Genomic DNA, 27,792 nt, shown 5'->3' with positions numbered 1-27,792 from the left:
GAAGAGATCTGGCTGATTTTACTAGTTGTGTATTTGGTACATCCAATTTTTGCGTCTTCATTTACTGCAGAAACAGATGTTTTGTTTTAATTAATGTAGTGCTTTGCATAGTCTTAAGGCAAGTAGTAGTTATACTTTTCAAAAGTCAATACTTTTATATAATTTGTGATTGCCTTTCTGGAGAATTCCTTTAGAGCTCTGGAATGCGTCAAAATAGATTAGAGTTTACCTTCTGTCAGCTGTCTTTGTCTATGACTGAGAACAGAGAAAAAAATCTGGCTTAAAAAAATCCAAACCAATGACAGCAGTTTCTTCCTATTTGTATCCAACACAGAAGTTAAACTTTCTCATTATGTTTAATTTTTATATATATATATTTTATATATTTATATATATAATTTTTATATATATATTTTAAAGTCTTTATAAGAACAGGGATGGAACTAGTGAACTAGTGAAATTTTTGAGTCCCATAAAGTGGCAAAGATGGCAACTCCGTTAGAGTGGATCAAATGATTTACAGATGGTAGCTCAGTCTGTGGAGAGTAAATTGCAGTAAAACAACTGGATTAGACATGGCACAGACATCAGCTATTCCTGTACTATTTGTGATAAGAGTAATTTGTACTAGTGCTGATGAGAGCATTTTAGGTACACTGAAAAACTGAAAAAAAAAACCCTGAAAAATTGTCCCTAAAAGTTTTGCAAAACCAATGAGTAAAGTAGGAGCCATATTGTTGTGGCCTTTCAGTTTCTACATAGAGATTGTATTCTAGTCTTACTTGATTTGAAGATAATTTCTGATCAGTTCTCTCATCAGAGATTGCTTTTGCCTGAAACATGAGCTGCTGTATTAGATATATGGCAAGTCCCTTGGGATGATAGGAGAATGCTGGCATCTCAGAGTCAGATTTGTAGATTAAAGATCATCACAGGTTCCCTGATGGCACTTTGAAACTAGGTGGGAATTTTTTTCAACCTGCTCAGAGAGATACTTTTTAATCTGTTTAGATTTCTGTGTTATGTGACTTAAATCTTTTCCCGCATATTTCTCTTCTGCAAAGTAGTCGAATTCCAGATGCACAGTTTAACAAAACAATTTTTCACATATGCAGAAGTGTTGAGGAAATGAATGTGCTTTAATATCATTTGGACCATAACTGTTGGCATCCTGTTGGTGTTGGCTAAGTCATAATGTATTTTTAAGATCTGTTTAAAATTTGATTAGGCTGACAAGATTTGTTGTTTTGTGAGGGTAGCATTGCCTTTGGTACAGGAGAGAAAACATGCTTGCCTAGTTCTAACAGTTTCTATTTCTCTTAGAGACTCTAAAATGTGCAGAGAAATACAAAGGTCTTTCTACAATGTATTTGCACTGAAGAGGAAAACTATATAGTGTTTTTAAAAATATGATGAAGTAAGTGTTCACACTTAAAGATGTCCCCTGAAGTGAGGTACTTCTTCATGTGGGAGCTTTTTATTGTGCTTATTTACATAAACTAGATTTAAAAAAAAAAAAGTGTTTACAGTGAAGGCCAAATAGATTGTTTGTGCAGAGAGAAAATGGATTGCCCAAGGAAATGATGGGATGACATATTTTTAAAGATTGGCATAAAGAGAAGTCAGTTCAATTTTTTTTAATGTCTCTGTAATAGGAAAGTAGCAGCACTGATCCATTATTCAGCTTTTTTGACAGAGAGAACCAGAAAAATAGATCAAGATCTGTTATTGAAAAATAATGAAGAGTGAGAAACATAATTTGACAGCAGAGCCACAGAAATGTTCTTCCTTTGGCAAGGGGAATTTTGTGTAATTATATGAAATATGCATTTTAAAAAAAGAAAAAAAGATGGATTTTTTTCCTCTTTTGGTAACTCAAATCTTTGAAAACAATTTCATTCTTAGTTCTTATGCTTTCCTCATGCTTTCTTCAGCAAAAGATGGCGCCACAAAAGCACTCTAAGCAAAGTAGATCTGAACTTCTGCCATGTTTTCATAACTTAGTGCCATTTTAGATGAGAGGAATGTTCTGTAACTGTTTTGTCTCTAGCATTTGGTAAGAGTTCAGTCAGCTATGGGATTTGTGGCCTATTTTTAATAATGGAAGTGTTAATGTAACACTACAAAGCATAGCCTCTCCAGATCTAACCATTTACTTCACTGAAGAGGCAATCTCTGGTAACCCTGGTGATATGGAGAGGAGAAATTGCACGTTCTGTAATGTACTTCGTGTTGCTCTGCATCATCTTAAAAATTTGTCAGTGATGAGAGGAGATCCTCCCTGTGGCACTAATTGTATATTCATATATAAATTATGGTAATGACTGAAGAACTGTGATTTTCTTATCCATATCTCTACATTTTATAGCAGCGTATAATTAATAGCTGAAATTTTAAGTCCTCTGCTGAGGGCTACTGATTTGACTGTTGATACTATGTTTTAGAGCAGTTAGGGAGAAACAACTGTGTACTTGTCTTAGCTGATCATATTTCTAGCATCCTTAAATGCAGACCCACCCAGGAAATCAAGTGCCCCCAGAAATAAGGGTTGTTCTGATGCCAAGTTCTGTTTGATTCATATTTAATGTGTATCTTTCTAATGAGACCTTTTCTAAACTGTGATGTTGGTACCAGTAAAGCATTTTAGTACTTAGTCTAGAAAAAACTTTTAATAGTACAGACAAATAAAATATAGCTGCTAGGCTTAAAACTTTGATTTCAAGCAGAAGAAATGGAGGGTTCACTTGGATAACTTTATAACTATGAAAATAGTGGGTAGAGAATTCTTGCTTAATTTCCAAGGTATGTGCCAGATAGAATTGCGCATAAGGATTATGCAGTCTGGTAGTAGGACTAACATTGATTGAATTAAAAAAATCACAGATAAGTTGGCCTGTAAGATGCTTACTTTGGTTATTTAGGGTGTTTTTTGCTTCCAAAGTCAGGGATATCATTTGAGATACTGCATAAGCTAGTTCAGAAACTACAAGATCATTTTTTACTAAAGTAAAGCTGTACATGGAAGCAGAGAAGAAATACAACTCATTTAGATCAGAACGGTGAGGTGAATGGAGGAAATCTGTAATCTTTCTCTCATAAACTGACAGCTATTTTCTGCTTCAGAAGGTATCCTGGGATGGCCTGGGCCCAAGTCACACTCCACAGAGGAACTGAAAAACGGTGCTCTCAGCTCCTTATCATCTGCTAGTGCCAACATTACATGGGCAATAGTACCATCTGCAGCCCAGGATGCACAGGCACTACAGCCAAACACTGAGGTAAGCGTGCTTGCTCTCTCTAGGGCATTGGTTACACACAGACCATATGTGATGGTGGATACTTCCATTGATAAATTATCGTATTTTGTCTTAGTAGTGTACTCTTTGTTTGAAGTTACTTGTGAAAATGATAAGTTTTATGCAAAAGTGCGCTCCAAAAACTTGAAAAATATGCTTTTACTTCTCTGAGGTACTTGTGTCAGCAAACTTTGGCAAGTGTACAATTTCTTTCCTAATCTTAAAAGCAACCAACCTATTGTCAGTACACATTTCTATCCTCTGATGCAAATAAAAGCTATTTATTTATTTTTCATTCTGTTTTGAGATAGACAGGAGACACTACTTGCTTGCTACTTGTTCTTCCATGTTGCTGTTTGCTCTTGGGCATCTTTTGAGGATAGCTGACTATTCTTTGAGTTGAAAAATTATGTTGTTTACCGATCCTTTTTCCTGTTAAAAGATTATGGGCAGAATTTGCCCACATCATCCTGCATCAACCAGCTGATTTGTGCTTTTGTGGCATTTACTTGGTAAAGGGCAGTTCTGAAGCATCCACTCTTTGAGGAGACTCACAGCTGCGTATCAGACATCTCATGCACTCTCATCATGACAAACTTCTCCAGCTTCTACTGTCTACTTCAGTAACCAGTCCTGCCCACAATGAAAACACTTCACTCTGAGACCCTAGAGATTATAGGGCACCTGGAGCACGTCAGACCTGGAGAACTGGAACAAAGTTTTCGAAAGAGTTGAAGAAACTAATGAATGTTCTGGGCGATTGGAACGGCTTAAATTAAATTACATCACCTTTAACAAAATATGTAATGGCTGGAGACATCAATAAAGCTGTTTTTCCAGTTCTTTTGTAGTATGTTGAATTGAATATAGTTCAAAAAAATTCACAGATAAACCAGGTTTTTTTTTAACATGTTCCTTTGGTCCTTTGTCCTTAGAAAGGAATTTTAAATTCTGTTACTCCTAGAGTCCATTTACCAAAATGTTTAACTTACCTGTAATTACTTTTTATTAGGAAGTTGGGTAATTTCTTTGTTCAGATTAGCCAAGTGTACTTTTCACAGTGTATTTTTAAGACAAGAGGCTATTTATGAGCTTTGTTTTGGGAGTTACTACTTACTGAACCACTGAATTCTGTTTCACTAGGATTTTTAGATTTTTGTTGGTATTTTTTTTATTTATTCTTGATCATCCACTAAAGCCAGATGGGATATGGAAACATGACCTTTGTATTAAGAACATAAAGAGCAGTAGCTGATTTTACACACATTAGGGTATCATTTTGCAGTTGAGTTGAGCCATTTATGGCATGTTTTAAATGACAGTATTTTTTATGAGTCCAATCCCTTCCTGTTGATTTGCTGATGAGAGACACTGAGTTGGTTGTGTGGCTTGAGGTATACTGCTTTGCTTGTGGAACTCATTTATTGAGAAGGGAGTACCCTTGAAGGGGTGAATAGAAACAAGGAAGTGTAGCACTGTTTCTAGTGCAAAATCCTCAGTGCTTTGTGGGCAGTCTCCCTGAAGTCAGCAGCCTGCATTTGAGACCCTGAGGCATTAGCCATTAAAAAGAAGAAAAAGAGGAGGGAGCAGAAACAGAGCAAGATTTTTTAGGTTGCAAAAAGGTCAGCTCAGGATGGTGTTTTTGGTAGAAACAGTAAGTAGAAGTTTGTGTATTGGTGGAGCAGCAAGAAGAAGCTGGACTCAGGCATGCAATTTTTGTTATGTAGTAGTACAGTGTAATGAGCAGAAATTTGGTTTTTACCCCCATCTTCCCTTACACAGAGTCTGGTATGTGGTGCTGGGATGATACTGTTGGCTCTGAGTTTGAGGTGTTTTTTAAATATAGCTGATACAATAGTCAGTTTTGATAATTTTGAAGAATTTTTTTCTGAGAAACTTAACAGTTACCCTGGTAAGAATGCTATCTGAGCCAGTAGTCACCCAGGAGATGATGTGTGACATGCCCAAAGTTATCAAAGATGCTTGATTTGCCACAATTTAACAATTCTGTGTGCAGGATGTAAACATACTTTAAAATATATTGTGACCTTGTGTGTCAAAGGCAAGAGCCTAGATCTGGCACTGAGTAGGCACTTTATTTTCAAAGGTATAAAAGCACTGACTGTGCTAATTACTTAGAATGTATAATAATATATAAAAGCAAATGCAAATGATCACTTGTTTGTAGTCCAGATACTTTGTTAGTAACAGTGGTGACATTAGCAAAGAATCAGCAAATGCTTCTGGATGTCATTAGTTGAGATTTTGTTGATACTGAATGCCCTGATTTATTTTTTTTTTTAAATTTATCTGATAGCTCCTTTCAGAAGAAAAGAGGAATCCACAAGTGTCATTCAAATGACACTTATTTCTCTAAATTATTTTCTTTTTAAGAGAACCCATCTAGGCACTAGATAATCTTGGTTTCCAGAAGAGGCTACTGGGATATTAATGGGGCTCAACTTTCCAAATATATCTGCCAGAAGAAATGCTTTTACAGAAGTTACAAAATGAGAGTTCCTTTATCGGTGCTATGAAAATTAATTCCAGTCTCTTCTTTGACTGGTCTAGATTTTTATTTTGTAAAAATCTGTCATTTTATGGTATAACCTATATCTCTTAGAAACTATACCCCAAAGGAATGGGAGAGAGCTTTTTGGCTCTCAGTATAATGTAGTAAATGTACCAACCAAACAAATTGTGAATCGACCTCTAGTGTGAAATATAAAATGTTATTAAATGGCTCACCTTGAGGAGCAGCAGACTCAGCTGCTTGTATTATGGAGTGTTGTTTATAAGGAAAAGATAATTTTAAGAGTGTGGATCAGCAGTGATATTGAGAAGAAAACAGATGTTATGTTGGGGCAGAGGGGGTTGTGGTAACTGATGAGGAATCTTTCCCATGCAGCTGCCTGCCAGTGGCAGCAGTTTCCTGGCAGCATGACTGACTGACTGAGTGTGTTTAATGATTACTGTGCTAACTCTCAGCACAACATTCAGACACTTGGCAACTGTGCATCAAGCAGCATCATTAACAAACCAGTGACAGGTTTATGTTTATATGTTTATGAAGAAGTGTGTGGATCTTTACAATTCTCTGGAATAACAAGGTTCATTTTAATACAATTTTATTTGAATACTTAAGCATTCTTGAGGGATGTAGAAAGTTCTGGGACTGAGTTTTGATGCCATAGGTAACTAAAGTAAAACTTTTTGGTCTGTTTCTGTCAGGGTTTCAGGAATGCAGAGTTTCTTTCTCTGGGGTATTGTTTGAGATACTGCTTAAACTAGTTCAGAAAATAAAAGATTTTGTGACAGATTATTTTCTTGTGTGTTCCTTGCCTATTACTTCTCTAGAGTTCTGATATAGGACAGCATGAAGTTAAAGCCTATTATCTTTACTAAAAGAAACAACCCCTGAGAGTGAATTGCTGGATCAAGCAATTTTGTCTCTTATTTTCCATGTTTTTAAAAATTTTATGATTATATTTTAAAAGTGTTATAAGTCTCTTAATTTTAGCTAGTTTCTTCTTCTATTTTTTGTCTGTCCACCTGAAACATCAGATGGAAGGATAAGGGGTGAGTTACACAGAACTGTTCTCAATCTAATGATAATTGATGTAAAATGCTCCTGTGCATTCCCTAGTGTACCAGTTTGGACTTTTTAGCATAAACTGTATTACAATTTCAAGATAACTTTTAGGGTTTTTCCTTAAAGCGGAATAGAAAAAAATCTGGTGTGAAATATGCCAGAGGTGCACTCTTCAGACTTGTGACGTGAACTTGGTCTCTGTCCAGTGTGCCATAAATGGGACCCTGCTTTCTTCATGTAAGGTTTAATAATTTTGAAATTCTTTTCAAGAAATGCTGAAATTAATTAGTTGGAATCTCATAGTGAATTCAGTTGTAATAAGCTCAATGTCAAAGTGGAATAAAGGTGTGAATCACTTTCATGAGTGAACCACTACTCCAGTTCAACTAGTTGTCATTTTGTGAGTTAGAATTGCCCGTCTGAGTGGAGAGGGTGACTACAGTCCAAATGCTTCCTCTGACAGCCAAATACAAATAGGTAACAGGCTGTTTTTATGTGGGGTCTGAAAGGGAAGGAATTATTTTCTTTGGATCTAATACTATAGTTAAGAATTATTTTAAAAATTGTTCTGTAGTGAGATCTGGAATATAGCCCTCTTGATATGATTTTTATGCCTTAAAATGCCCTGCCAGCTGATTCTTCCCGTCCTGTGGATCTGTGCTGTCTCTCTGCTTTCCCATCCCTAACCTTCTCTTGCCTGTGAGCATGAGCAGTTGTACGCATGCTCCAAATTGAAGTGTCTTTTTAATAGGATTGAAGTTTGAGCTCTGTAGGATTGAGCGTTTAGCTCTGATTATCTAACTGCTAAACCAGGTTTTAATTGTGAAAGTGATTGCAAGGGCAGTCAAGTCCAGGTTATTAAAGATATTTTGGTCTCCTGGATGATCTGAACCTTGAGGTTTTCAACTCTAACAGTGAACTGTTCTATTTAGAGGAGGTACTGAATTGTTTAATTGTGTAAGTTTATGTATTTTTTCCCCATTTCTTCAGGTGATAGTTTCTATCAGGCTGTAATTTGTTTTTTATCTGTAGGTAAGTGTATGTCCTAATACTACTTTAGAGCTATTGCAGAGTGTATTAGAGATGCCAAGAAATAATTTTAAAAACACTGATGCAATTTTAGGAACTAAGCTAGATGAAAGAAATTATTTCTAATTCAATATTACCTTTATTTATTTACTTTTATCTTAGCAGATGTGCCCAGATCTGTGGATTGTTTCCTAGTATAATTTGTTTCTAGTGTTTCCTAATTCCTTTTTGTAGTTGACAGGAATCTGTATAATTGATGCTGGGAGAGAGCTTAGCCATGAACATACAGTGCTAGCCACAAGTGCAGTAATGGAAGAACAAAAGATGAGGATGGGAAAGTAATGTTTGCAGAATTACAAATGGTCCCTTTTCACTGTTTAGTACAGACATTACAGGGTTTTTCAATGTGCTCTGCTTTTTGTACTTTGCATGATTAAGTACTTTTCAGGCCGAAGAGCACAGTGAATGGCCTGTAATGATTTAGCTAAATTAATCTCTAGGCAAAGATGGTACCAGTTAATCCATTCACTATGCAGACCATCTAAAAAATGAAATCTGAGGTAATCAATTGAAGGTATATTTAAGGATAATCAAGGGAATGTATATTTAAGGATTAAATGTACAATTAGACTAAAAGTAGAATTAAATGACCCTAAGCCTGCTACAGCAACACTGACAATGACTAAAATAATCTAGCTAATTTTGATTTGATTTTTTTTGGCCAGCTTTCTGGAATAGCTACTGTCAGCAAACAGTGCTCTAGTAAAACTCTTTATGCAAATAATTAATAAAAATTTTATCACCAGTCAAACCCACTGCATATTCTTGAATCACTTCCACCTCCAAAATGCTTGTGTTCCAGCTGCTATCTGTATAATTGAGTGTAATACTCTGTGTATAAAAAACCCCCTTTATTCTAAATCTGCTTCTAATTTGAATAAACATGAGATTCTGATTCATGTGGCATTCCATAATTACTAGTGAAAAGTCAATGAAATCTAATCATTGGAGTGTAAAGAACTTGGGTTCCCTTGCAGTAAGGCTTAAAAATTAACTTTAAGTGGATCAATTGCATACTCTATTCAGTATAAAACTTGTGCCCCTTGCTAAAGGAACTCTGAAGTCAATGGTAATTTTATTTCAGGATTGTGTACCCATTTGTTATGTGCCAGTTAATTTGCTTTGTGCTATCAAATTTATTTCTTAGTATGTGTATATATATGGGCTTGGTGATATTGCCCATTAGAAGTCTTACCCATCTCAATAAGACTGTCAGTTACTTAACTAGACTAAATTGGGCTCAACTCTTTTACAGGGAGAGTTTGTCTCAGGTTGGCAGTGCTTTATCTTGCTTAGTGAATCATCCAGACTGGCTTCAGCTGTTCTGTCTGGTCTTGCTAGAAAAAAACCTGGGGTTTTCAGCTTGTGGTGATGAGCTGTAGTGGTTCTTTATTTGAAAAACCCAGAATATGAAAATAAATCCCAGCTATGATAACAGAATTTAATTCTAAGATTTGTCCCAGAGGAGGAGTTGGAAGGAGCAGGTGAAAAAGGCAGAACTCTTCTACATTAATAGAGAGTTTTCAGTTTGAGATGGAGTAGCAGTTGATTCATCAGACTGAGAACAATTCTTGGATGCATTTTAGGCAGAGAGTTCCACTGGCCTCAAGAAGTTAAACATGTAAAAGACGACAATTTTCTAGGCCTAATTTGTTTTGCATACACATGGTCTCCTGCTATGATTTATAATGATTCAATTTTCTTTTGAAAGACTTAAGGATTTTTGTTTGGGTTTTTTGAGTTTTGTGTGTTTATCAACAATGTGAATCTGTCTAGTGGATGAGCAATGAAATTGCAGGAAGAGTCAGGGTGGTTTAATAAATGTGTTGTCTTGGGGCAAGGCTGTTAATACTGTTTGGATTAACATGTCTTTACCATTTCTGTCCTCTTACAAATATGCTGACGTGATACTGTGTACAAGAAATAGCGCTGTGAGAACTGGATTTACATATAGATTGGTATTGCAAGACCAGATGATTGTAAAGGTTAAATTTGTAGTTGTCCATCTTTTTGTGGCCTCTTTGCATATGTGAATGGTGTATTATTGACTAATGTGGCAGTATTTTTCTGCAATAAATTTGCTTAGCTAGCATACAAAGCGACATAAAAGAGAATTACAGCTGGCTAAATCACTTCAGCTCTGTTACTTCCTAACTTTTCAGTTACTGGGCATTGCAGGCAGAATCATAATGGAATCACAGAGTACTCTGGCTTGAAAGGGCCCTCCAGAGCTCCTGCAGCTCAACACTGTGAGAACCGTGCTAATCAGGTCGGCTTGTCCAGTCCTGAACCCCTCCCACAGTGGAGCCTCCACAGTCTCTCTGCACAGAATCTTGCAGTTCCTCTAGGGATTTTGTCAATGGGAACAGAGGGCTGTTTGATAAGGAAAGGCATCATACTCAGTGTGCTGTACTGTCTGGTGAGCAGCTAAAAGGGACCTTCCTTCTGGGAACCTTACCAGAAGGTATTTGTCCTCCTTTTCTTCATGGGAATATGAAATCTGAAGAACCTACTGCTTCAGGTTTCTCCCCAAGGATCTCATTCTAGAGAGGATGCCTTGTAATAAAGGGAAGTGTCTGTAAAGTGTAGCTGTCTGCCAGCCTTTCCCCCGTGCTGCTCTCCTGCACTGACCTGCAGCTCAGTGCAGTCTTTTGTCTTTTGTCTTTAGCTCCCCAAGAGTTACAACCGTGTGACTTTCAGACCCCTTGTAGTATCTGAAGTGCTGCCTGGCAGTGACTCGAATTTGTCCTTCTGCACTCTGTGGTTTGGAAGCTTCTACACTTTGGATAATGTCAGATACTCTGTTGCCATTTGCAAATTTAATTTGCCAAATAAAACTTAATATGTTTCAGGAGATTGTTCTTCACTAGTCTCTGTATTGCATTATATATGGATTTTGTTAAAATTGTTTATGATCTTATACTCTCTATCGTATGGTTGTGATTTATGCTAGCCTTCAAGGTTTTTTTGCTTTAATTTAGGACAAGTCCGTGGGGCTTTTCTCTTTCTGCATTTTTGTTTTAGAGTCTTGTGTTACTATTTCTTTCTGATGAAACCAATGATGAAATATATTTATTCCCAGTTCTTACTGAATTTACAATGCTATGAAGTCTTCTTGTATTTTAGGATTCAGATTAAACAGTTCTGTACTTCAGTAGCCCTCATTTCATGAAGGGTGCTCACAAGCATGTGTGGACTGGTACTGATACTTAGTCTTTCCCTGTGGAGTCTGTGTGTTGGGAATTAGCTGCTTTTCAGACTACTTTCAGAACTGAAAACAGAAACTTAGGTTTAGGAAAATCAATTTTTGCAATTTTTTCTTCTTATAAAGAAAACATGAACATGTGGGGGAAAAGTGGTCCAACAAACATTGTTTAGTGCATAACAGGATTACAGTGCTGTAGGTAACCCAAATGAGGAGCTCTGTTTAATAGGATGTTTAGTCACTGATAGATTCTTTATTTTTAAACATAATCACTTTCAGAGTTAGCTTTAAGTATTTTTTCTGAATAGGCACAGGCTATACTGCAATGTGAACATAGATGTTCTTTGTTTCGTTTTACATGCATTTGTTCTATTCTTTAAACAAGAAACCAGTCCTTTTTCTTCTGAAATCTCTTATTATCTGGTGCTGATCACTGCTACATTGTTATGTTCAGTCCTAAATATAGTCAGAGGTCAGAGTAAAACACATCTGCAGTGTAGGAAGCTTTCTCAACTTGTTCTTTAATGATGAAAAGACTTCTGTTCCCAGAGATAGTCCTGCAAAACATTAACAAAAAGCATTAGTGCAGTTCTCTAAATGGTCAGTATCTGGATAATGTGCTTGTCTCCAGATGCCTGGCAGATTGTTACTGTTGAGAAGGAAAAAGACTGCAAACCTGTTAGTCACCTAAGGTAGAGAGAGATTTTGTGATTTCTTTGCTTGCATTGTCTGTGTGTCAGCCTGTCTTATGCAGTGTCAGTGTCAAGATTAATTTCTGCTTTTCTTGCTTGCTGTGCAGTGACTGATATCTCCTGAAGAAAGAGAGGTGTTTCTTGGTTCAGTAGATGTCTCTGCTATTACATGTTGTATCCAATTAATCTTGTGTGATAGACGGATTGCCGCACTTTGATCCTTGTGCTTGTCCCTAGCTGAGAGATTTTCTGAACATCAAGTGTGTTTAGCATATTCAATGAAAAACAACCCCAAGCAACAAACCACAAAATATATACAAATTATCCATACACACAAAAATAGAGATGCTTTAATCATTGATGGTCCTAGTTTGAAGAATTTTGTTTTCTCTGGAGACCTGAATTACGAAACACAAAAAACAAATTTGGCAAGAAATTGATTTCTGGGCACTCTGTAGATATTCTTTCCTGATGTAAGCTTTTTCTACCAAATAATACCTGGTTTGACCTATTAGTGCTGAATGATGTGTCCACAGTTACATAAATGCTTTGACCCCACACTGTCAGAACACAAACTCAGACACAGCAGTTATCTATTCAGATATATATGCCTGGATTACTTTTCTTGGCATACATAACTTAAGGTAAGTAGAAAATCTGCCTATTAAACCATTTTTCTTTTCTTATATGAAGGAGAAAGTAACTGTCTTGCTGATTGGTTCTGTATGTAGATAATGAAAAGAAAATTACAATAATTTCACGACCATAAGGCGCACCAGACTATAAGGCACACCCCCAGGGAGTCGGCAACTTTGTAGATCAGATAAGGCGCACCGGACTATAGGGCACACTTTTTTTTTTCAGCGAGGCTCCGCCCCCAGCTCCCCCCGCGCGGTTTCCGGCCGAGGCCCCGCCTCAACCTGGCAGCCTTGGGCCCCGGGCCCACCTGTACCCGGCAGGGGTGGTGCCTCGGGCCCCCAGGCCCACCTGTACCCGGCGGGGCCGGGCTATGGCCACTGCCCCTCCGTGCCGCCTCCACGGGGCAGGGGCATGCCTGTAGAGGAGCTGTCCCACCTGCATGGGGCCGAGGGGTGCCTGTGGAGGGGCCGTCCCGCCTCCACGGGGCTGGACTATGCCTGTGGAGGGGCTGTTCCGCCTCCACGGGGTCGGGGCGTGCCCGCTGCTGCTCCGCCCCACCTCCACCTGGCAGCCATGGCCCTGCTGGCTCCCCCTGCGGCTCGCAGCTCTCACTTCCGGGTAGGCAAATTTCTGAACTTTGTCCATCAGATAAGGCGCACTGGACTATAAGGCGCACTTCAGGGTTTGGGGGAAAATTTTAGTCAAAAGGATGTGCCTTATAGTCGTGAAATTACTGTATATTTTTCCTGCCATGGTGGTGGTGTGTGTAAGTTATGGTGTATTCACTTTTTCATTGTAAAATCCTTCTCATTTGATTTTCATCCTCTATTACTTGCTTCAATGTTTTAAAAGTTAGCTTAAATTTTGTTTCATCATTGTTAGAGCTAAGCTCTAATGACAAAATGCTAGAATTTTGACTGTGAGTGTGTGTTTTGGGGTTTGAGGGAGGTGGGTTCCCCCTTGAGGTGGTAGACTTTCTGGATTAGAGGAAACATTTTCTATGGAATACTCAGAGTAAATTAAAAAACTGAGCTGAACCTGCCTATTTTTCTACCTTTAAGAAACCTTTTCAGAATGAAATGAAGGTGTACACATGTAATAAGTTTTGCTCTCTAAATTCTCCATTTAAGATCTGCTTTGCTTCTGGGCTCGTTACGTGGCTTTGAAAACATCAAACCTTGAACACTGAACATCCTTAAGTCTCTGTGAAAGCCACTGTAACTTTGGTATCCAGGTGCTGATATTACAGTGGGCATATGGGATGTGAGGTTTTAACTTTGATGTACTCATTCTTTGCAGTGATCAGTCACAGATGCCACCAGAAGCAAATCATAAATAAGACTACAGTAAGATGGAGGGAAGCCAGGGCTCAAGTAATGACTTGACTTAACCACCACTTTTCCAACTCCGTTTTTCACCTCTGCTGCTTATGTTGTGTGGTGGTAAATGTTGAGAATAGAATTTTCTAATTTTTTTTTTATTTGAGCTGTTCTTGAAGAATAGAAAATCTTATATAAAGAGATACAGGATACAGGATATAAAGAAGTTTTACTTATAGTTAAGAATAGGCTTGATAATCTGTAAATGACAATGCATTTGGAAGTTAGACAAAAAGTGAGTGAATGAGGATGATTTCAGGAATCAGTCTTCATAGTGGGTAGTAAATGTGTTTCAGACTGTTTTGTTTCAAGATTTAGGCTGAAGTAAACAAAGTTTTTATTTAATTTCTATTATTTTCAGTTTTCTATATGGGACTGATTCCTCTTTTCAAAGCCTATAGTGGGTTTGTGTGGCAAGATTTTGGTAGTGGGAGGGCGACAGGAGTGTTTTCTGTGAGAAGCTCTGGAAGCTTCCTCTGTATTTGACAGAGCCAATGCCCACTGGCTGAGGCTGAGCCCAGCAGTGATGGTTGTAGTGCCTCTGGGATAACACACCTAAGAAGGGAGAAAAAAAGGCAACCTGCAGAGAGTGGAGCGGGAATGTGAGAGAAGCAACTGCAGGCACCAAGGTCAGTGAAGAAGGAGGGGAAGGACGTGAAATGGTCCAGCTGCCAGAACAGACAGTGAGTCAGGCTATCCCTCTGCAGCCTGCGGAGGACCACAGTGAAGCAGATACCTACCCACAGCCTCCGGAGGACCCTGTGCTGGAGCAGGGACCCTGTGGAAGCTTATGCTGGAATAGGTTCCTTGTGGGATCTGGATCTGTGGATCTGTGTGGAGACAAGACCATGCTGGAGCAGGTTTTCTGATAGGATTTGTGATCCTGTGGGGGACTCATGCTGGATCAGGCTGTGCCTGAAGGCCTGTACCCTGTGGAAGGGACCCATGGACGTGCAGTTTGTGAAGAACTGCAGCCCATGGGAAGGACTCAATGCTGGTGGTTTGTGGATGACTGTCCCTGTTGGGAGGGAGTCTGTGCTGGAGCAGGGGAGGAGTCTGGATCGCAGTTCCCTTCAGGCAAGGTGTGAAGTACTGACTGCAACTCCCGTTCCCTGTCCCCGTACACCACTGTGGGGAAGCTGGTAAGAAATACTGAAGTTAAGCCTAGGAAGAAGTGGTGGGAGGATAGCATTCAATATTTATTTTTATTTTCTCATTACCCTACTCTTATTTGATTGGTAATTAATTGAACTAATTTCCCCAAGTCAAGCCTGTGTTAGCCATGAAGTAGCGGGTGAGTGATTTCTCCCTGTCCTTAACTCAACCCGTGAGCCTTCCATTGTATTTTCTCTCTCCTGCAGAGCTGAGAAAGGAAATGAAAGAGAACTTTTGATGGGCACCTGGCTCCTGGCCAGGGACAGCCCATCACAACCAGTAGCATGACAATATGCTGGTCTATATATAAGATACTTTAATAGGTACAAATTACTGCACAAGCTACATTTGATCACCACTAATGAGGGATGGGTACAGTAAACTTGCATGCTTTTCTGTCAGGTGCATGCTACAGTAAGTACAATTAGATGTGTGGTGCCCAGTGGAAGAAGAGAAGTGGCACATGCAAGTTGGTGCAGTGTTGTCATTTCTGATTCAGTGACAAGCCCTGCAAGAAGCTAACAGCTCATTATATGCTACTACTTTGGGGTGTTCTTAATGTATGTGCTTTACAAAAAGAATTCTAACTTTAGTATTGGGACTGGTGAAAATGTTAGGGGGGCCAATTTCTCACGTAAGTGTAACTGTGCTAAAGCTCTCTGACCTTGTGGAGTTATATTTAATCATACACCCACGGAAAACCTGCTTGCAAGCTCTTGAGTTACACAAATGTGAGTATAAATGATGCTTGTAAAGCTATGCTGTTACTGAAGGGAATCTTGACTTTTATATGCACTAGTAGGGACCAGAGATAATTAGAGGACTCTGCAGAAAATATGACAGTCCATGTCTCATCTGAAAATGCTAATTCTGTTTAATATTGCTTCTAACTTATTCTGTCTTTCTTTGGATGCAGACATGTTTTGTAAATGGGATTTTGTTTTACAATCTTTTGTATTTTTTTGAACATAGAAGGACTTAAAGAATGCTTCTCTTGGAATATTACAAAATGGTGTATTTTTATCTGGGTGTTTTAAGTTCCTAAGATTCATCCTCTTGCTCCTGACTGCAGTCCTTTTTATAGTACATAAAAATGCTTTTATGCCTAAATGAAGATTCTTAGAGTATTTTTTTGTAATTATATGAAGAATATGAGGTCCTCAGTGTGTCCCTGATATCTCAGGATATACATGGTCTCTGCTAACTACCATGGTGGAGAAAAGGCTGAGTTACTCTATGCCTTCTTTACCCTGGCCTTTACTGGTAACAGACTTGGAGATCAGAGGGAAAGTCTGAGGCAGACTGACCCTTGGTGGAGGGAGAACAGGTTAGGCAGCACTTAAGGTACACATATACAGCTCCAGGGTCTCTAACAGGTTATGGAATTTGGGAGAGGTTTGTGTAGACTAGAAGAAAGTGAATGTCATTCATTTTTTAAAAAAGGATGAGAAGAAACTCTCTGGGTGTTGTGGTAGCATCTGGGGAGCTGCAGGTTTGTCAGTCCTTGGGAAGGTGGTGGAGCAACTAACCCTGGAAGGTATCTCCAAACACATAAAGGACAAGAAGGCAATTAGAAGTAGTCATAACAGACTTACAAAGGGAAAATCATGCTTATCAAACATGAAATGTTCCCTCTACAATGGAAGTGATTAGCTTGGTGCTTATGGGGAGAGCAGTGGATATTGTTTGCTTTAATGTTGGTAAGGTTTTTGACCCTGTCTTCCCTGACATCCTCATAGACAAGCTGACAGCGTATGGATTAGATAAGTGGGCAGTGAGATGGATTTAAAACTGAATAACCCAGCCCAGAGGGTTGTGATCAGTGGTACAAAGTCCAGTTGGAGACCAGTCACTAGTGGTGTACCCCAGGGGTCCGTGCTGGGGCTGGCACTGTTCCACATCTTCATTAATGCCCTGGATGATCATGCAGAGTGCACTCCTGGAAAGTTTGTAGATGATGAAAAACCTGGGAGGAGTGATGAACCAGGGGGCTGTGTGCTGCCATAGAGACAGAAATCTTGGCAGTCTGGACAGAGAGGAGTCTTAAAGATAAGCTCAGGCAAGTACCGGGTCCTGTATCTGGAGATACTTGAGGGTAAACGCTTGTACCAATACAGGCTGGAGGCCATCTGGTTGGAAAGTGGCTCTGCAGGGTTCTTTGGGGGACAACAAGCTGACCGTGGACCAACAAAATGTTTTTGTGACCAGCAGCTTCTGGGCTGCTTTAGAAAGAGTGTTGCCAGCAGGTTGAGATCCTTCTCCTCTACTTGGCAGAGGTGAGGCCACATCTACAGTGTTGTGTGCAGTTCTGGGCTTCCCAGTGCAAGAAGGGCATGGGCTTTCTGGGGTAAGTCCAGCACAGGCCCACAAAGATGATGAAGGTTCTGGAGCATCCTTCCCGTGAGGAGCGTCTGAGAGAGCTGGGAATGTTCAGCCTGGAGAAGAGAAAGCTCAAGGGTATCATATCAGTGTTCTCATGGAATTAAGAACAGGGAGACAGATTTTTCTCAATAGTGCCCAGTGACAAGACAAGAGACAGTGGGCACTTGGAAATTAATCTGAGCACCAGAAAATGCAGTTCTGCTGTGGGCAGCGTTGAACACTGGCATGGGTTGCCCAGAAAAGTTGTGGAGTCTCCATCCTTGGAGATAATCAAACCTTAGCTGGATAGAGTCCTGGGCAACTGGTTTTACACTGCTCGAGCAGGGTATGGGAAAAGAAGATACCAAGAAGTTTGTTCCAGTCTAAATGAGACTGATTCTATTACTTTCTTCCCCTCAAAAAAATTAACCAAGACGAAACCCAGGTCATTCTTGACAGTATTGTTGCATTGTATGGTTTGTGAAATATGTTGGAAAATGAAGCTCTGAGCTGTACATCTGTATTAGTTACCTAACAGTTAATTTCCAGCACAGCAGTTAATTTGAAAAATTGTGGAAGAAGCTGTAGAAAGACAGAAGCACATTTGCCCTTTCACAGAAGTATAGCTTTTGACTGTGATTCTATCCCAGGCTTGTCAAAGTGTCTTTTTCCTAAAAGCATTTTTTAAAATGCAGAATGTTTCCCTCAGAAACAATTTCTTGCCTGTACAGGTTTCATCTGTTAAAAAAGAATCAGCATGTTTTCTGATGGAGACTGCTGACTAGAACATCTGTTTTGTATCCCAGCAGATGACCTCTCTAAATTAATCGATCCCAGCTCTAATGAGGTGACCTGTTTAAAATAGCTCTATGCCGGTGTGTATTTTCATGTCTTTGGCATTTAAACTTTGTAGTGCATTTCTTCCTGGGATTTTTTAGAAATTATCTTTTATTTTCTCTTCAGATTTTTCTAAAAAATGCTGGTGCTTCAGCCCAGTATTGGAAACTGGTTTTGATTAAAATTATTTTAAATGTAAGCCCCTTTTTTGTGGTTGTTTGTAACTGGTTCAGTATTGGATTTCTCAGGGTCAGCACCTAAACTAGGCTGTGCTGTTCGTCCCCAGGCTGGGCAGTGCACAGCTCAATAGCTTTTATATCATGCTCTGAACATCCAGGGGTGGAGCAGATTGCCACTTTCCTAGGTCAGTTTTGCAGTTAGTTTTACAGGACAAGGTAAAAAAAAAAAAAAAAAAAAGTCTGTGTCTGATGATTCAGAAAAGCTGTCATTAAAGGATAATCACTCCACATAATCCTTTGCATTCTGATGAATGCTTACACATTGGATACTACTAAACTGCATACTATTTTCATGGAAAGAAAAATAATTAAAGACACGGTTGGACTTCTATGACACTTTAAAGATACACTAGCTTTGTATTTTGTGACTGCGTGTCCACTCACAGGGTGTTGTGCTTACATGTTGGTTTAAGAAAATGTGTTAGTTAAATAAAGAAATATGTGTTAGTTAGTTTATGTGCTCCTAAAAACCTATTTAATAGTTATGTAGAACAACTAACGAGGAGAGAGGGAAATATAGAAAGAATATTGCTTTCTGAAGATGATTGCCTCTTCAGTTGCTGTAGGATAAATTGTAAACTGCTTCCTTAAATTCTTTTCCTTGAAAAGTCAGAAAAGAACAGTTGTCTGCATCTTTATTGTCATTCACTGAAGGTCACTAGTGTGTTGATGACTGTAATAGCAGAGTTGTGGGTTTTTTTGGTGACCTTGCACAAATCCTTAGAATAGATATAGTTAAGGTAATTAAAATTTTAGTCTTTAGAGTGTGCTCATTAAACACGATATATCCTAATGTCACATGGTACTCATCCTCCCTGATGAGCAGAAAGGCTTTCATTTACAACAATGCAAATGCTACTTTCCTGAGCACCGCAAGTGTCCATAGGGTGGCTTGCTCTGACCATGAATGTTTTGCAGGGTAGCAGAGAGAGGTAATTTCACAGAATATTCTAAGTTGGCTGCTATTTTGTTAGTAACAGTTAAGAAGCAAGGAAAAGCTAACACATATTTCATCAAGAAAGAAAGAAGGGTTTTCTGGCCCTGGGTGAATATACAATCTTTGGGTGAAAAAGCAAATTCTTAGTATATAATTTAATCTGCAGACTGGTAGCGGGTAACTTGTTTGTTTTTCTGATGCTGTTAGCAGCTTAAGGCTACGCAGGTGTTACATGCTCGTGTTACCTGCTAACATGTTCTCTTTGTGTCCTCTTTCTGTCTCTCACAAATTTGTGCCCCTTCCCCTCCCTTCTGGAGAACCGCTGATCAGGATATCCTCTGGGAACAGCAGCACCATTTCCCAGTTGGAGCTGCGTGCATTTAAGCTTACTGATCTCAATGCCATGTGACTGGAAATGCAAGGAGCAGATTGCCATCCGGTGCATACTGTCCAACCCCTCAGATAGCAAAAAAAAAAAAAAAAAAGAGGAAAAAAAAGGGGGTGGGAGTGAGGAGGGGAGGTTCCCGTGCTTTTTTCGTAGCACTGTTAATTCCTGCTGGAGCTTGTTTGCCGCAAGCTCAGTTCATGGCAGTAACAGAAGCAGCAGAGCCTATTCAGTAGCTCAGTGCTCTCAATGAGGTCAAGCTGGATCAAAGGGAAGCCTCCTGTGGAAGCATCTACTGTAAGTTCTGATGCTGCTTTTTCCATGCTACCTCCAAATGAATCATTGCCTGTACCACTGAACCAGGCTTCGGTGCTTTATCCCTCTGTGACTGATAATTTTGTGTGAGATTGTCAGGTTTTATGTTAATTGAACTTGTCAGTGAGGCGTCAGTTGGGTAATAATGCTGTGCATTTTGGGAGAAAAGGGCTTTTCGTTCTCTGCTTTTATTTTCTGGGAGAGTGGGAAGAAGAAAGTGTGGTTTTGTCCTTTTAAAAAGCTCCAAGCTGTTGAGGTTACAGCTCACCAGATTCTGTTTTATGTAATCTACATATTCTACTTTCTAAATAAAGCAACTGTAAAGTGTCTTGCAGATGTCCTTGGGTTTTACCAAATAGCTATTCTTTTACGAATAGCTACCTAAGCATTTAAGTAATTAAAAAAAAAACAGAAGAGAAAGTACTTTATTCAAATCTTGGAATCCTCTGTAGTAACTAAATTTCAAAGAAGCTCCCCTTACACAAGCTGCAGTTCACCTGAGGGGTCTCTAATGTGATCATTAAGAAATATTCCTTTGAAACCTAATTCTGGATATCAGCTGGTTTTAGTGCAACTTTTCAGTTGCGTGGGCTTCCACAGTGAGATGAAAAATTTCTTGTTTTATGTAATGAACTAGCTGTTCCCACAGAAATGCAATTTAGCATGAAAGAATGCTAACTTTTGCAGGGAATGTTATCTCATTTACAGCACAGAATCTTTGGGCAGTAATGACATGCTGGGCTGTAATTTTTCATCTACGTAACCCAATTTTTTTTTACCCTTGAAGTACAAAAAGCTTACTTGAATACATATCTGGAAGGCTTGCAGAGTGGTTTCAATGGATTGGACAAAGTAACTACCACCTGTTTGGATTATTGTTAGTTATACATTGTAAACCCTGAAGAAAAATAAAATATCACAAGTCATTATCCCTTTTGCTGTAAAGTTCCTCTTGAAGGGACTGGCATGGTGCCTGTATATTGATATTCAGCTTGTATTTTTGGAAACTCAGCAGCACTGGCATTGTGCTGTGAGGTGATGAAGTGTTGCAATAGTTATAAAGAGTTATGGCACTGCTCTGCTTCCCAAAATCTAATGTCTATGGGTTTTTTTCAGAAGTGTGTTCTTTAATTATAGTTGTCTTTTTATCTTCATTAGTTAACATCTTGGCTTTCTCAAATATCTAACTTGGAAATTGGATAGAGAAAGGAAAAAAGCCTGTGAAATCGGGTCATGCAGCACCTATGTATGACATGTATATTTGCTGGGGAGATTTATGAAGCAAACTTGAAGACTCATTTTCAACTGTGTACTTCTATTTAATGAAAAGATGACTTGTTTCTTAAATATGCTGTGAGTTTTATGTGACACAACTGCAGTATAAATATGAGAAGAGAATGTGTAAATTAGCATCTCGTACTTAGTACTCTCATTCTGAGGAAAGGATCAAAATGCTTTATGGGTCCATCACTGGATTTTTAAATTTATTTTGACTTTGTATCTTTTCTTGGTTTTAACAGAGGCTGTCTTCGGCTCCATCAGGACAGCTCCATTTTTAAACATATATAGTGGGGGGGGTAAATACCCATTATTTTGTTCAGCTGGTAAAATTTCTTTTTGTTTCAGCATTCAGCTTCTGAGTTGATCCTAGTTGAAGATGAAATGACAGACACTGAAGATAATGAAGAGGAGGATTTAGGAGTCATGGATGATCAACGTAGTGTAATTCTGCATCTCATCTCTCAGCTCAAACTTGGCATGGACCTTACCAGGGTATGAACAGTGTATCTCTTTTTTATTTGTTCACTATTGTGTTTTCTTCTCATCCTTCTGTGTGTTTGTGTGCACTGCTGATTCTTGTGAGTGTGTTTTGCCCCTGTGGACAGTGAAGTTTTCCTCTTTATAAAAGTGTGGTCCCAGAGAGCTCTGGAGGGCTGTCTCTTGCTAGGCAGGCTTTCATATGAAGTGACCACGTCAGATATTTTAGAGATAGAGGGGGAGGGAAAGAAAAAGGAAGAAGAAAATATCCTCCAAAACTGTTGCTTTTTTTCTTGCAAGTCTTTCAGAGTAACCATGTGTTGTGTATGTAACCCACAAGTATGTCAAGGTGCACTGGGAACAATAATGGCAATTGTATGGATGAAGGATATACATGTTCACATAACTGCTTTGTGGTTTGGATTCCATTTAATTGCAAGTCAGCTTCAAAAAAAACCCCATGATGGTAAAGAAATTGCAATGTTCAGTGTATCAGTTCTTGTCTGTGTTGACCAGCTCACCAGTTTCACCTCGACCTGTCACTTTCGTATCACCAGGACTGTAGGCTGTCTTTAGCACTCAATCTACCACACATAGTGTAAGGTGTCCTAGAACCAGTGTTGTCAAAAGATTTTCCATACTGATGTGAGCAAAGAAATTATAGTGTCGGAGAAATTTTCCCTTAAGTCTAATTCCTTAGAGTTTTGGAAATGAGGTAGATGTTAAAGAAGCAAGAAATGCTTCTTTTTGAATAGTCTTGTATTCCAGTGAAACCATCTCATGGGGCTTAATAAATAATCAAGGAGATTTTTGTAAATATATGGAATATCTGTTCTTTGCACAAGGGTTTTCTACTTAAAAATCCCCCAAATAAAAAGGCTATAGTCCACTTTTCACAAATAAGAGCTCATTCTGACACTCTTCACAAGTAATACAAAGTTTGGAAGGACCAAAGAGAATTTCTCTGGCACGTGAAGTAGTTTTGCAGCAAGTTGTTCTCATGGGCATTTGGATATTCTGAAGAGTTCATCTGCTTTTCTTTTTTTTTAACATATTAATCAAAACTTTAACTTTCTTACAAAATAAAGTTTCCTCGATATTGTTTTTTCTGCTTCCACTGGAACAATTGTCAGTGTTTTAGAATAATTGCATTTTTAAGACTGAGCAGTCTTTTGGTGCTGAATACCTGCACAGAAATGAATGTTTTATTCTAAATAAAACGAAAGCTTCATAATTTTATTTTGAATAATTTATACCTGTCACTTTTTAGTATGTTTGGGGTTATACACAGTTCATTTCTGGTTTTGTTTTTCTTACATTCTTACTTTTCTTTAACTCTTCCTTTTTTCTGTGTTAGTTTTCTAAGGCTGAGTCTATTCAAACTAGGTTAAGATTTCTCATCCATGGTTTTTGTGTCTTCGAAACATTTTGTCTTTGGCAACAAACAAGATTTTTCTTTCCTGATTTTTACTGTCATCTTTTTGTCATGCTGAAGTAGGCAAAACCCAAAGACAACACTGTTAATGTAAATAAGAGAAGTGTAGACACTTACAAGAAAAATACAGAGGTAAATACATAAATGATAACCTGTTTCTTACATAGGGTTCTTAGAGCATAGTTTTTAAAGATAATGATAAGTGTTGAAATGGGAAGAGAAACAGGCATATGGCATAGCTAGATCTGTTTGTAGTCTGTGTGATGCATGGATACACATATGATAAGTATTAATGAGACATGCCACATGTGCACATCACTTTTCTGCCCATTTTGAGGATTAAAAAAAATACAGGACAGCTGGCTGCTTTTTTTATCAACTTTGCTTACTGACATGAGGCCCTTAGGGCCACTGACATGTGACAATAAAACTGGGTTTGTTGGCTGCACTTCTTCCCATTTTCCATTATTCCTGTGAAAGTCAGATTTCAGAGCACCTTGATGCTCATCACCTTCTGCTGGAAGTGGTTGTGGTGCAGTAGTTGCTAATTTGAGAGGGTATTTTTACATGTTTCAATTTTCCTGTGTCTTTTTCCCTAGGACTGTGGTTTTGGTTCATTTTGAGAGCTGTGGATTGCTGCATGATACTCACATGAACAAACAGCTTTTTCTGAGCCCTTGGTGGTATTGAGTTCTGTCTGCATGAGCATTACCTTCACATTCCATATCACAGGGAACAGCATCTTTTCCTTATTTAGCCATGGCCTTGCCTGTGCTGGCAGCAGTCTCCCACAGTGAAGATAGCCCCATTTAATGTTGTGGAGGTGTTTCACTTCTGGAATGTGTCATACTGCTGTGCCTTTTAGTGAGGAGTTAAGGAATAAAAACTGCTGTGAAGAACACCTGCAATGTAGTATCACATCTGTGTGGCGATTTGCTAGAAGGGGCTGGACTCCACGGTGGCCAAATACACTTCAGCAGCTGCTGGAGAGAGTTGGGTGGGGAGCAGTTCATGGCAGTAGGGTGTGGTACACAGCTGATGCTTCAGATTGGGATAGGGCTTTCAACCTCGTTTAAAACTAGAATGGCTGGGGAAAGAAACAAGTTGCTAAATTGTTTGTTCTTCAGACTTTCAAAAAATGAAAAATAGTGCTAAAACCCACTGACAGCCTTTTTTGGCAAATGGCATCTAATGGATTGCAGTTAATGCTAACAGTTTGTGCAGGTGGGTGATCACTCCTTTGCATTGCCTCACCTTCCTTTAGCAGTTAATATATGCTAAAAATAAGGGTTCCCATTCTGTGTAAAAGGGCTGCAGTAATTCTGCAGAGTGTCAACCTGTTGCAAATTAACATTGTGGTGTGTTCATGATGTCATAAGTTTTTATTTTGCTTGCCAATATTGTTTTACCTTGCAATTTTAAAATAGAAGTGGCATGAAAATAGCTTGTTTTATTCCCACAATGACACAGATACAGTGAAAAAAAAAACTACAGAAAAATTCTACACCTCTAAGAGAAGGATATCTCAGCATGAGGTACTTGGCTGGTTTTTTGAAAAAATTAGGGAATGATGCTGACACCAATGTAAATAATAGTGGAGATAAATACCTCTATTCTTAAGACGTTGTGCTTGTTTTTCTCAATTGCATTCAGATCTAATTAAGTGATTCAAACCTAGGAGGTTATAATCAAGTTTTGAACCAGTATTGTCTTTTTAACCTCAATAAAAATGGAATAATGCCTGTTAAACTGCTTTTTGCCTTTTTTTTTTTTTTTTTTTTAATCTGAAGTCTGAGAAAGAGTAAGAATAGATTATTATAACATTTTAGAATGCACTGAGGTGATGTTTTTGCTTTGGACTTCAGCAACTTGGTATTTATTCTAGAGAGTTTCTTTTGTCCAATTGGTTGTCCTGCTGGCATTTTCTCAGAGGAAAAAATTAGTAATTTTTGACTTCTTATGCAATTTAAAAAAATTTCGTAGTCCTGTCCAAAGCCAGTACAAAGAACATAGGTCCTAAGTGTATTTTTCTGGATGCTTCATTCTGTCTGGCTGCAGAAGAGTTGAAAACCTCATTACTTTTAAAGCTAGAGTGCTAGTACAAGTGCACAACAGACCAGTGCTGGCAAGAAGAATGCTGTACACTTGCAAATTTTTTTAATTTCTATTTTTCTTATTTCTGCAGAAATCAAGATAGGACCAATAAAAAAAAAATTGATTGTCAAGATTTTTTTTTTCTGTATTAGTGTGTGATGGTGGTGCATATTGAAACTTTGGGGCTCTGAGATTATTTAGTAAAAGGCAATGTTTCATAGGCATATTTTGTAATACTGCAGTTGTGTAAGCTTTAAAACTCAAGTATTTTTATTTCATAGCTCTGCCTCCTTGCGTGGGATCCTTTCCTGCCACAATTAGGGATGTCATTTCCACCTTAGTTGGGCTTTTAAAACAAGATCATTTGAGCTGGAGTTCAGGCCTTATTCAGATTTTAAACTGATTCTTGAAACTCAATAAGAGTCCAGTGATTCATCACATCTCATTTAGTGGCAGGGCTGGTGTAGCTGTGTTAAGCAGAGCACACATGTAGGACTTAGGAGAGGAGATACCAAGACTCTCTGGCCATGTCAGTGGGATGAAACCATGGCAGTCTTGGTGTTCTCCCATAAAATCTGCACCAGATGAAGTATGCTCTGCAGTTTTTTTCTCCTCCATTTGTGCTAATAAAGGTCACTCTTTTTAGAGAGAGACTCTTGGACATAGTGAGATGCAGAGTCCTGTTTATTCAAATTAGTTTACCCTTTCAAGTCTCTGCAGTGAACTCACAAAGGCACTACTGGTATTTCTAGATGGAAGTTTTGGGAGATTTTTTTTAATGTTTTGCTGTCACTTTCCCCCTCTGGTAACCTGATCTTTTAGTGTACAATTTATATTAAAATGAGATCCTGAATTGAGGATCTCAACTGCTGAATTGCATTTTTTTAAAATGCATTATATTGGATAATGAATATTTGGTCAGAATGAGAATGCTGCAAGTAAGATGGAATTGTTTAAAGAGCTAAAAATAAGAAAACTTTACTGACTTTCCACTTCGCCTTCAAAGTTTTGGATTTCACTTTTGAAAACTAATCTCCTCGACCTGTCACTGTCACATCATCAGGTCTGTAGGCTGTCCTTAGCACTCAATCTGCCACACATAGTGTAAAATTAAGGTGCTCCATCATTCAGGGCTCCAGTAGTTTGGTAGCAGAAGTCATGTGGAGTCCTCAAGGCTTAGAGAGTAGAGTCAGAGTAATAATACAGATGGAACTTTGCTTGATTTATATCTAAACTTGTAAAAATCATCAACCTATAAAGGACTGTATAAATATAAAATGCAGAAGGAGAGAGCCAACAAGCAGGTGAGTTACCAGACACAGCAGTTCTCTCTTTTTGCAGAGAGGTACTGTGACTTGCTGTGTGGTTGTAAAGACTCTGAGCTACTGTGACTGGAATTCTTATTCTGTTTACAAGTTCTCTTTTAGAAGGGCTGAATGATTAATAAAAGTTTGACAGCTTCTATTTCATTGTCCATGGGATCCAAAAGGGCTGATCTGTGCTTTGGTCCCACTTAGAATAGCAAGCTGAGCCAGCAGGGGGAAAGCAGAAGTGTTTGTGACAAACAGTGGCTTCCTGCCTGCTGTAAATAACCCCTGCTTTTGGGAAAGGGAAAAAGTAAGTGCAATGAAGAATTAAAGAGGATAGCAGAAGAATTGCTGTAATAGAGGACAGCTGTTGGTTTGCATCTGGCATCATTGAGCCACTTGGGTTCACATAAGACAAATTTGTGTGCCAGAAGTTCCATTTGGTCATGCAAGAGCAACCTTTGAGCTCCCCTGTGACAGACCTGCGCAACATGGGGGAGAAAGGAGGGAGAGAAATAGATCATGTCCTGGAGCCCTTGTTTGCCTTGCAGTGCCCTCCAGGATGTTTCACTGGAAACTTCTAACAAAGTGTTACTGTGAAGAGCATGACTTTGGCAACATCTGCCTTGCTAGAGAAGGCCCTTGAGACTGTATCCAAACCACTTGGGGCTGGCTCCCTCCAGGGCAGCCAGCGCTCAACCTCAGGTTTTTTTCTGGGCCCATGGGAGCCTCTCTGTTCCCATGTTATGAATGTAATGCTTCGTGCATTTTTTGTTTCAACTTGTGTGAAATGAAGCGAAGCCATGCAAAGTCATGCAGATGACATGGTGCCGTCTGAAACTGAGGGGTTGTGCCATGGGCTTGGGGGAGACAAGAGATCTTAGGGATGGCAAGGGGTTTGACTTGTGGGGGGATATGACATATCATGACACTCTAGGGCAAATGGGAGCGCTTTCCTGCCTATAACCTCTTGTGAGGGCTCCTTGGAATGGCTTTATACTTGGAAATAGACTTGAGATTTGGTTATGATTTGTTGTGGTTGAGGGTGTACCCCTCCCATTTTGGGGGGTTATAATT

The 27,792-nt window shown here is 38.9% G+C and overlaps 1 protein-coding gene across 2 annotated transcripts in view; it reads left to right on the top strand.

Moving 5' to 3' along the window:
• The window catches only part of OSBPL10 (oxysterol binding protein like 10), a 121,588-nt gene that overhangs the window by 75,790 nt on the left and 18,006 nt on the right, over window positions 1-27,792 (top strand). For both annotated transcript variants that reach the window (XM_042779885.1, XM_033077806.1), the window contains exons 6-7: window positions 3,124-3,278; window positions 21,748-21,894. In XM_042779885.1, the coding sequence (XP_042635819.1) occupies window positions 3,124-3,278; window positions 21,748-21,894 (302 nt within the window). The remainder of the gene's footprint in view (window positions 1-3,123; window positions 3,279-21,747; window positions 21,895-27,792) is intronic.

The sequence above is a fragment of the Catharus ustulatus genome, chromosome 1 (assembly GCF_009819885.2).
Source record: "Catharus ustulatus isolate bCatUst1 chromosome 1, bCatUst1.pri.v2, whole genome shotgun sequence".
NCBI classification, from domain to species: Eukaryota; Metazoa; Chordata; class Aves; order Passeriformes; family Turdidae; genus Catharus; species Catharus ustulatus.
The sequence above is the reverse complement of the archived record's forward strand: the minus strand, read 5'-3'. Positions and strand labels throughout refer to the sequence as shown.